This window comes from Ooceraea biroi, chromosome 1 (genome assembly GCF_003672135.1).
Source record: "Ooceraea biroi isolate clonal line C1 chromosome 1, Obir_v5.4, whole genome shotgun sequence".
Taxonomy (NCBI): Eukaryota; Metazoa; Arthropoda; class Insecta; order Hymenoptera; family Formicidae; genus Ooceraea; species Ooceraea biroi.
This window is the reverse complement of record NC_039506.1, coordinates 9737324-9748561: the sequence shown is the minus strand read 5'-3', so window position 1 is coordinate 9748561 and position 11238 is coordinate 9737324. Positions and strand designations below refer to the sequence as shown.

The following is an 11238-nucleotide window of genomic DNA, read 5'->3' as shown; positions in this document are numbered from 1 at the left end:
CGTAAAAGTTGCGACATTCTATTGAGGCAGTGATCAGCACGTGCCACGTTTGCGAATTGTTTCAGAAACTAATTCCTACGCGGAACAAGGAATACCGTCATGATCGATACCGTCGTAACCAGAACCTTCCCGGAAATGAGATTAGTTCAGATGTTCGTTACGTCCTCCACTTCGTTACCGCGGCGCTAGTCGGAATTCGCCCGGGGATTTCGTCCTGACATGGGGGAGATTTCCGATTATTTTTTCCATCGGAAAGAGTTGCGCTCCATATAGCACAGGAATGGAGTTTAGATTACCACGAATATATTATCGTAACTTTGCTCGAACGAGATTTCTACTTTTACACCACCGACGAGTAATCTAAAAATTTTTAAATTATTATAATACATCAGATCAAATATGTGCGATGTGTGTGCTGAGCATTCCCTTTTTAAATTAATAAATAAATAAAATTCTAGTAACTGTGTATATGCATTAATTTTATATTAGTATATTAAATATATAAATACATTTCTTTATATATATATATTTTTTATATAATTAATTTATTTCTTGAAAATTCCTGAAATTAGTAAAGAATGATTTATATTTTAAAAAACTTTTTTCAGGTGCAAATGGTAATAAAAATGATTAATATTAAAAACATTAATGCAGAAAATCTAGTTTTATTCATTAATTAGTAAAATATTATAAAGCACAAATTAAATCATGTTTTTACAATCATACAAATTCGTACATGTAGCAATTATAAAAATTACATAAATATTGCAAAGATTTAATTACGGTAAGTTAAGATATATACGTGATTAAACGTTTTACATAAATATGACGAAATATTGTCTTCGCGGATGTTGCTTGCAGGCAGTAAATACAGGACAAACGACATCGCAGCTGCGATCGTTCATTCGCGCAATGTTCGCGTTTGCATTCTTATATAGCATGTGTCACCGTCGTCGTAGCGCACCACGTACTATCGCGCGGTTTAATTATTGCTACAATTAACAGGAAATCTGACTTTTGCACGCGAGTAGCGCACGATAAATCGGACTCGCGACGCGGCTCGTTATTGCACGAGAGTCTCGACGCTTCTCGGGGCACCTCGCGGCGGACGTACATACCTGACTTGGTGCATCCTACGATGTCGATGTAAACCAACTGCTAAACTAGTTCCGGCTGTGGGAGCCGAAGGGTCCGCGATGTAATCAAACTCTTGAATCGAGAACTCTGCATAAACCACGGGATCGGATCTCCCTCGGCCGAAGTCACGCCAGGACGAGATGCATGTCCTGACCGCACAGGGCGTGCAGCCGACAGACTCGAACAATCCGATAATTATTGGTGTCCGAAAGTTTTGCCGTTGTAATTACGTGGGACGCCGCTGCGAAAAATCCCCGATGCCAATGCCACGTCTTATTCAGCTTGGCGTCGGTTCGTCGGCGTGCCACGATCAAGAGTTCGCGGTACCAAGTTGATATTATTGCAGGATTCCGTAGACGGAATTATATTTCTCTGCTTGCTAATTTCTCTCGCTATTGATGTGAATTACACAAAGTTTGTGTGAAACGATTTGAAGTCTTTATTCAAGGATGAGAGACAATGATTATGTATGATTAATGAAATCTTCTTCCTGAAAAGTCATTACTTTCTTCTAATTTTACGTTTTTGTTTGATTTAATAATTATTCGATTATATCAATTATTTCGATCAATCGCAGACAATTTTCTTGTATACAACGTTTGCTCTTCTTTTACCAAAAATAAAATAATTTTATTTTTATCACTTTATTAAATTGATTTTATATATGTATAACTTAATACTATACTAATTGTTAAAATTCTTTTCATGTAACATAATTCTTCTTATAGATTATACTTATATATCGCTCATTTGCTACAACAATGACATATCTCAAAAATCGGCCTTTTTGAGTTATTACTACAGGGAGAAGGGTTGTACAATGTACTATTTAGAGTTAAAACGACAAAGCTTTAGTACCAAAACCTCACCGCTAGAGAGCAGTTATGTCGCTATTATACCTTAACATTTAGTGAACAATGTAAGTTGCAACACTGTCTTATCTCAGTTGGTATTTCGTCGCTGTAATGACAACATCATCACAGTTGCAAATAGAGTGACTTATTTGGTGTTATAACGCTATTGCTGTAAAGGTAAGACTACTTGCTATCTTCTTTTTTGTCATCAGAAATGTATCAGTTTAACTTATGACTGTATTAATGAAATAATCTACATGGTTCACATTAGTATTATTTCTAAATATGACGTTCTTGCAGCAAACAATCCTCCTTGTAACTGTAGTATTTCTTATTATGTCGTTATTACAAAACACATTGTGTCTATTCTGAATCATCAATTTGAAACTATGAGTCCTTATGACAGTCTTGCTGAACATATTTTTCCCACTTTCATGATTTAGCTTTCGTTATTTACACTTATGTCGGTTTTGTTACTAACCTATCTTGTACCTAAAACCAAATATTGAAATGTGACAATATTATAAGTTTTCCCATGTCATTAATACAGTTCATTTTCAATATTACTTTTATTTTAGCGTACTATAATTATGTCCTGTCGTGGGAAAATAATGGTTGAAATGGCTACAGAATTACTATCAGAAAAGAATGAAGTTCCTGTTGAAAACAAATGTGTTGAAGATAAATCTGCGGATGAACTTCCTCTTGACAATGAACTTGTTGTCGATAACGAACCTTCTATAAACGCTACTTCTTTTGATCAGTCTTTAGAAGAATGCTGTATGTAAATTACACTTTTTATAAGTAGCCATAATAATGGCCCTATTTTAAATCCTAGGAAGAGTTTATAGTATCCATTTTATAGCACAATGATGATTGAAAATACATGAAGTATTATTATGCTTCTTTCCATTTTTCAGGGAATACAGCAGGTCCCAGCCAGTCTCGTAATACTATTGCAAGATGTAGTCAGTCAAGTAGGAATTCAAGTTCTAGTTCGTCTACTTGTTCTACTTGCAGTGGTTCGTCATCCTCTGAAGATTGTGACGATATAATTAATGACGAGACATACGTACCACGGGATAACAGTGACAGTGACAAAGAAAATTCAGACGTTCAAATTCATGACACTGAAACAACTACAGGTATTACCGCGATTTACCGCAATTGTCCACCTTTGGACTTACTCCCTAACTATTAATCCCTGAATACTAACAGTTTACTCTTAGTTCTGCAGGATATTTCCATTTTAACAAGTCCCCACAAAACAAGTATCAAACGCAAAAAGAATATAGAAAAATGGAAAAGAAATTTATTGAAGAACTACAGGAATAGTGGAAAGGCCTACGAATCGCACACAGAAAACAAAAAAATGCGAAGTGAAAGGAAAATGAAATCTGTATGTGGAGAAAAGTGCAAACTACAGTGTTCCACAAAATTTACCGAAGAGGAAAGAAAGCAGCTATTTTTTACATATTGGAACTTAGGCGATATTGAAAAACAGAGATTGTTTATTGCGAATTCTATGCAGGTTATTCAGCCGAAATATCGCTACATTCGTATTGGAGGTACCAGAAGCCAACGACAAAATAATAATGCCTTCTATTTCCATCATAATAATCAGCAAGTTCGAGTATGTAAATTGTTCTTCAAGAATACCTTAGACATAAATGACGGCCCGATTCGTACCGTGTTGGACAAAAAAAATAAGGTTGCGAATGTTTTACTGGAATCTGATCAAAGAGGAAGATATGGTAAACAGAAGACTGTAGATCCGAGTGTAAGGGAAGGAATTAAACAGCATATTGATTCTATCCCAAAGATAGAAAGTCACTACATACGCGCGAATACATCGAAACTCTTCATTGATGGAAGCAAATCTATTGCAGACATTCACAAGGATTATGTGGCCAAGTATAAAGAGAAAAATGTACCATTTGCTAATTATGTCTTATTTTATAGAGTATTCACAGAAGAATATAATATTTCCTTTTTCGTTCCAAAAAAAGATTTGTGTGATACCTGCACGACTTTTAATAATGCAGAAGACAAGGAAAAAGAGCACTTGAAAGATAATTATGATCGCCATCTTGTTGAAAAGGAATTATCAAGAGCAGAGAAAAAAGCAGATAAGGAAAAATCCGATGTAGTAGTGGCTGTTTACGATCTACAGGCAGTCATGCAATTACCCAAAGGGAATGTGTCGGTATTCTACTATAAGTCTAAGTTAAATGTTTTTAACTTTACCATCTATGATTTAAAAACCAATACATGCGATTGCTTTGTATGGGACGAGGCGAATGGTCACCGTGGTGTAAATGAGTTGGGTACGTGCATATTGCAATATTTGAGAAAGATATCTATCTCAAAACATGATGTAGAAATCATCTTTTATTCCGACAATTGCGCTGGGCAGCAAAAAAATAAGTTCATGATTGCTCTCTACTTATATGCCATACGCTACCTGGGAATAAAATCAATCACCCATAAATTTCTAATCAAAGGACATACACAGAATGAAGGAGATTCAGCTCATTCGTTAATAGAGAGGCAGGTAAAACGTCTTCTCAAAAGTGGGCCAATGTATACACCAGAATCCTTTATTTCCGCCATTCGATCTGCGAGAAAAACAGGACAGCCATTTCAAGTCAACGAGCTCTGCTATGAGGATTTCTATGACATAAAGACTCTGGCCAGTAACATAGGTCCCCTGAATATGACGGCATTGAAATTGTCCCAAGTGCATATTCTAAAAGTGATACGAGAATCACCAACATCGATTTTTTATAAATATTCGTACAGTGAGGATTTTAAGGAGGCAACCATTATCAAGAGAAAGAAGAAAGATGATGGTACCAGTATTACATTGATCCCAGCATTTTCTTCTAAGCCAGGACTCTCACAAAAGAAGAAAGATCTTCTAGACTTACTTCATAAAAATCACATACCTAAATATTATAAAGCTTTTTACGAATATTTGTGTTTGTAGACCCAAACAATGTATAAAAACCATACTGAAACTATAAAAGTAGTTTTTTATTTATAGTTATACTTTTAAAAGCATTTAGATTTAGATTTATAATTTATATTTATATTTATGTTTGTAAGTGAATAATAAAAATATTATTTTTGAATTTTTATTCCAAAATCTTCATTGTACTCAGATTGGTGAAAATTGACAATAGTGACATAACTTCAAGATTTGAAATAATAATTGCCAAACATGCTTTTTTTCCTAACAAGAACATCACATTTTTACTTATGTTGTATTTTAAAAGCTATTTTGGTAACAAGAATGTCATAAGTCTAAAGAGGGGTGGTTTTCGGATTATAAGAGAATCCACAGTACCGATTAAATCCATTATAATACTTTTTTCTTTCTACTATGTTACGTTACTTTATTCAATCATGCCAATACGGTATTTTAAAATTCTCGTAGACAGTTATAACGATTCAAAACTTTAAATCGTGCTCCTGAAAAATCACAAGTTTTGAGTTATGTCATTGTTGTAGCAAATGAGCGATATTATTCTTAAAGACATTCTATATTTGTTGACTGCGAATAACAAATATATAAAGACGGTATTATTCGCCTCTACTTCATAAATATTTTATAATATTGTGCACTCTTTATCGATTCACCTAGATTCACGACCAAAATGTCCATCGGCCCCGTCATAATTGAAATAGAGTCTTAACGCGTTTGCCGATACTTTACGATGAGCTTCGCCGGACAGCGGGCTCGTGTTCCTGTCGCATCGTTACTCGAAAAAAAGATCCGGACCCAAGATCTCGCGACAGCCCGCAGCATCGCTTGCACGATTTATCTGCGGGACCTACGTACGTCCGATTGTGGCTGGCCATTAACCGATTAATCAATTAAGCGGCCGATTAATTATCGAGAGCGAGCGTCGGCGAGCGGAGGGACAGGGAACGTAAGACACCGGTAATTAAATCGTCGCGTTGGGCCCAATCGTACGCCCTCAGAGAGATGAGGGGGAGACAGAGAGAGAGAGAGAGAGAAAGAGAGAGAGAGAGAGAAAGGGGAGAGGATCTGGAAAGACTGCAAGAGAACGAGAGAGCAGGAAAGACAGAAAGGGAGAGAAAGAGAGAGGGAGAGGGGGGAGAGAGAAAGAAAGATAGAGCGAGAATCGAAGAGCAGCGCGCCCACAAATGATTTTGTCGTAACGACGTGGGATACCTCGGACCAGCCTCTGCCCGACTAATTAAGTCTTAGTCGCATTCGCGTGTTCCTTTTGCTCGTCCAGCGATCGTTCCGAGAGAGGCAACCGGCTCGGGGCGCACCATCGTCGTCAAGGTTGATTCATACGGGGCGACATTGGGGCGCGTTCGGCAACTTGGCCGAAACATTATTAAAAAGTCGTAAATCTTATCACGGTCTTATCGGAGAACCCTGAGGAGGGGAGGAACGGGAGAGTAAGGGGCAGACGCATCTCGTCTTAATTATGCTCCCTCATTTTTTTGACGCTGATCCGCGGCACGAATCTCCCGGTCGCACGCGCGTCTTTTGGGACTTGTTGGAGAAAAGGCGACGCCGCCGATCGCCGGCACGCGGCCCCATAAGGAAAGCCCCATAATTGGACAGCGAGACGGAGCGAGCGCGAGGGAAGCGCGTGCTGTTGCTCCGGTAATAAGCGCGATAATTGAGAACTGGTCGTGTGCATCGGCACGTGTATTGACTTATTAGCGAAATGTCGTAGCGCGACCGCTTCTACACGGCTGTTTCCTAATACCACGATAAAGGAATAAACATGCAGCGTTCCTCGTGCTTATCGATCGTTCGCGCGCGATTAAATCCGTAATGGATTGAATTTCACGCTATTCTCGGGCGCGCAATCATTTTGCTATTCCTCTCTGCATGTTACAGTTCTCATTTTTATCTTGTTGCCACTACCTACCCGAGTTTACTTCGCGGCTCCGTTTTATTACGGACGCAATTGTAGCTCTATTCAAATTTCGTTACACCAGTCAAGAGCTATGCAGCTCGTTCGTGCAGCAATCGCAGCTATTGATATCTATTATATAAAATTGAATATGACTTGCAAATTTCATTCTTACAATTATATATAACTCACATTTACGACTACTGTATGATTCTACCGTTAATACGTAACAATTTTTTCCCTCTTTTTCTTCCATTTAAATACGAGATTTCTCGAAAGGATTTTTTTCGGAATAAACGCTAACAAATGCTAATGGTTGCTGCTTATTTTTTCTATACACTGAGAGCCACTGCCTCGGCCAAGCAAGACACGATGAAGGGGAATCTGCGATCGTCCCCGTTGACGCAAACTGGCGTCTCGTGTGCGCCAGCGTCGGCTATCGCGATAAGTCGCTGGCGCGGACGATAGCGCGAAAGAGCGTCGAAAAATCCACGTATGTACACGTGGGCCGTGCATGGGCAGGCGTGGGAACCGCAAATAGGGGCCTTATCGTCGCCGTCGTAGGAATGATAGCGGACTCTCCGCTGCCAGCAGCTCCCGCAAGGAATCGCGCGAGCCATCTTAGTTGGCCGATCTGGACGGACCGTCCAGGAATTTCGTATTTCCCCCTTTCCACCCTCCTACCGCCTATTTGCCCCCTTCGATTGTAAAAACGCTCGAGTGCAACCCGTCGAGCTCCCGTAATCGGCGGCGGAGATCGATCGCATCGGCATCGTGAGCCGACAACGCGACGTTGTTATTTGCTGATTTCGGCGTGCGATACTTCGAACAGAGCGGAGTTCATGCGTGAAGAGCGTTGTCCCGTTCCTTTCACCGCGCCTGTTCTTACCCTCGACTATGGGAAAGTACACAAATTCGAAAGTGTAATGCAACCGGAGATACGCCGCCGCGCGATTACGCGCGTGTGATTACGTGCTGCCGTGTCCACGGATCGTGACACGACGATCTGCTTCCGATCATCGTCTATCCTTACTTCCAACAGCGCCCCTTTAAGAGCCTCTTAAAGACGGAGTCAAAGCGCAGTAAAAATAACTTGATCCGGTGTGCGTGAGGAAAGTTATGTCGATTATGTCGTGGTCCTGAAGCCATCCGTCAGTGTATTTTCTGAGTGTGATCCTCCTCTGCGCCAAGGCACGTTTTCAGACCTATGAGATCTTGGACGCATCGCGGGTAGATTCAACATATACGGAGTACCGTTACGCGTTTTCTGAAACTCTGCTAATAGACGCCGCGTGTTTCGCAGTCGTAATTATCAGGTTGCCGCACATGAATTGTCGATTTTAGTTCACACACACACACATACACGCCCATTCCTGTCAAACCCTGTAATTTCACCGGAATTAATCGCGCAATCATCTCAGGTCTTAATAGAAGCAATTACGCGCATTTATACATTTACGAACGGTAGTTCCCAGCTAGTTCCCGGCTCATGGACGATGAAAAAGGAGGAAGAGAGAGAGAGAGAGAGAGAGAGAGAGAGAGAGAGAGAGAGAATGAGAGAGAGATTAGCGTGCGCGTCGAGGATTAGTTGGCGCGATCTTCCTCGATGCATCCGTGCAGCAGCGTTTCGCGACGAAGACGACGAAGACATCGACGGCCTCGGCGAAACGCTCTCTAATTTGCAAAAAGCGCGAAAACGGGCTCCGACATCTGGCGTCTGGCGACTCCGCTCGCTCTCGGTCCCCGAGAGCGCAACACCGCTCTCGCTGCAAAGGGAACGTAAAGGCCGTAAAGGGAAGACTGCAGCTCGCTTCGGGACCCGCGGGGCCTGTGATGAATTTCTCGCGAAATGCCTGGCATTAAGCTACGACCAAGTTCAGCGCCCAGGGCGCGTGCCGTGTGGCACGTATATTTGTAATTCTAATGGAGAGACGCGCTCGTGTGTGCGGAGCCCGAGTCTCCTTTTTTCTCCCTCTCGCTCTCTCTCTGCCTTTTCTTCGACGTGTAATAGTCGAGCAGGAATTTGGGGCCCAGGGCTGCGGTCCTCCTGGAAAAGGTGGGCCCTCCGAGATAGGCGCGGTGCGCCTCGAAGATCGTCCATGACGTCCACACCCACCCTTTAGTCCGCTTTTAAAGCGGGGGACCGAGGCCGCTCATCAGCCGCACCGGATCTATGTTGGCGAGCCGATCCACACGACATGGTCTACATCGTGTGTAACGCAGCATTATACGGATCATGTCGCGCGCACCATAAATATTACGGTGAATTACGCGTCATAATGCCGCGTGATTTAGTAATACACCGGCATACACGGCGTTAGTCATTACCGCGATTAGGACACGGGTTCGGGATGAAGATACATCGAGTTAACAGCGTCCTCCACCATGAACTTGCAAGGAACGAAAGGGGAGCAGCCGCCTTGATGTCTCATTATGACAAAGTTAAACCGTTAATTAATGAATAAGTTAATTTATTATAATTAATTATAAGTTTCGATTTATATAATTATGAGGTTCACAATTGTTGATGATACAAATATGAACGTGTGCATTTTGCTGCGATTACACTTGCTAGAATAATTATCTTTTTGCGAGAGAATGAGAGAGAGAGAGAGAAATTTTCTATAAAATTGGCACCGTCTATCAGACTTCCGAACACATTAAGTGATTTCAAGCTCAAGTTAAGTTATAAAGCTATCATTCGTCCCGCATCTCGCGACTCTCCTCAGGACGAAATTCTGCGCCACAGAATCGCGCAGAATTCGCGCGAATTCCTAGCGTAATTGAGCGTGTAATTAAAAAGGGCGCAACAATAATGGCAAACGCGATAGACAGCTGCACAAGAGAGGATCAAACGCGTCATTAAATCGCGTAATTGAATCGGCCGTTTCGACGGTCGGCGGTTTCCAGTCGCGGTTCGAAAGACATTCTGCGTCCTCGAGGCAATGTCTTCAATTTCATCGCGAAGGATCGTCGTTTAAGCCGTCGATAAATAAAAGGTTACCGCGTCCCATTCAGCACGAGCGGTTGGCCGCCATGGGCTTCCCATAAGTGGGACAGCTTTACGCAAGTTTTTATGTCCCGGGCCATTGTCACGGGGGCCCGTACGCCACCTCGTGCGGGCCCTACCCGCCAACATTCGCCGTTCCATGGATCTTCCTTTCGGCCGACCATTGATATACGTCGACCGTAAAAGCACGCTGCCACCCGATAATGCGCGGTGAGAACAGGCGAAGGCGCGGGCAGGGGGCGAGAAAAAGGGCGAGGAGCGGTCGGTGCGGAGGGCCCCCGTCGATGATGGTTGCGGCGACGGCATAAATAAGGGTCGTTGGTACGTGCGCTGGTATAACTGTTCCCGAAGTGTGTACATGCCGTCGTATAGCCCAGCTTACCGTTGTCTTCTCTTCCTCGTCGTCCGGTGAGAACCGCCAGAGGCGGCTTCTTCCTCTTCATCGTCGTACCCGAAGATAATGGGGACGCTTGGTTCGTAATACGTACGCGATGCGAGTGTGCACGTTGAATTCCGTCTGCGTACTTGCGCTGCGCTTCTGAAGCGTGATCGTTAGAACGCGCAGCGCGATTTTACGAGCGTAAAAAACCTTTCAGTAATCCGTGTCGTAATCTGTGTCAACCATGGTTGCCACAGAAAGCCTTATGCAATGGTGTCATACCGATCTAACATTCTGGATCGTAGTTTTGGATTTTAACATCAACCTGCGAGACTTATGAATTATACATGCTCGGTGGACAATATTATATCCGTGTAATACGCGTGAGAATTATGTCTAGACTAGGATTGCGTTTTTGTATTTTTGGTGGTTAATATGATGGTTATCAAAATAAACGCATTCGCAAAAATTGATAATATATTCACAGGAAAAATATTACTAGACATGATAGAAAGATATTACATATTATTAATCGCTATTAGTCGTCCAGAATAAACTCACGTTTAGTTAATTCGATTAAATCGATTAAAATATAATATCAAATTATATACAATACCTATAAAAGATACATTGATTGATATACAAGTAATTAAAACCAAAGAGAAGAATCCGGAGAGACGCATAAACGCCCCGTTCAGAGGACGCACAAGTTGCCGCTCGCTAGCGATCGTTAGGATCCAGCTCGCGTATACGTGTACCCCATAGAGCGCGGTAACGCGACGATTTACCGAATCCCCCGTATGACAGAAGCATTCGGTAGGACCGGCGGGGAATTAAAAGATTATTAATTGGATGAGTGTGATGCGAGTACCGAGAGCCGCTCAGTAGGAATCGCGAGGACGGAGTAAACGGTCGCCGCGAGGGGCAGCGGGGCGGGATATAACGAACGTCAAG

The 11238-nt window shown here is 42.1% G+C and overlaps 1 protein-coding gene across 1 annotated transcript; it reads left to right on the top strand.

The window, feature by feature from the left end:
• Positions 1 to 1857: 1857 nt before the first annotated feature.
• Positions 1858 to 3359, top strand: LOC113561811 (pinin-like). The gene is made up of 2 exons (XM_026969070.1): positions 1858 to 2771; positions 2912 to 3359. The coding sequence occupies exons 1-2, from the start codon at positions 2582 to 2584 to the stop codon at positions 3190 to 3192; spliced, it is 471 nt and encodes a 156-aa protein (XP_026824871.1). The 5' UTR covers positions 1858 to 2581; the 3' UTR covers positions 3193 to 3359.
• Positions 3360 to 11238: the final 7879 nt, after the last annotated feature.

Excerpts from the sequence above, each read along its gene's own strand:
- LOC113561811 (XM_026969070.1), top strand. The coding sequence starts at position 2,582 with ATGTCCTGTCGTGGGAAAATAATGGTTGAAATGGCTACAGAATTACTA. Across the intron at positions 2,772-2,911 it reads TCAGTCTTTAGAAGAATGCT|GGAATACAGCAGGTCCCAGC; the intron begins GTATGTAAATTA and ends TCCATTTTTCAG.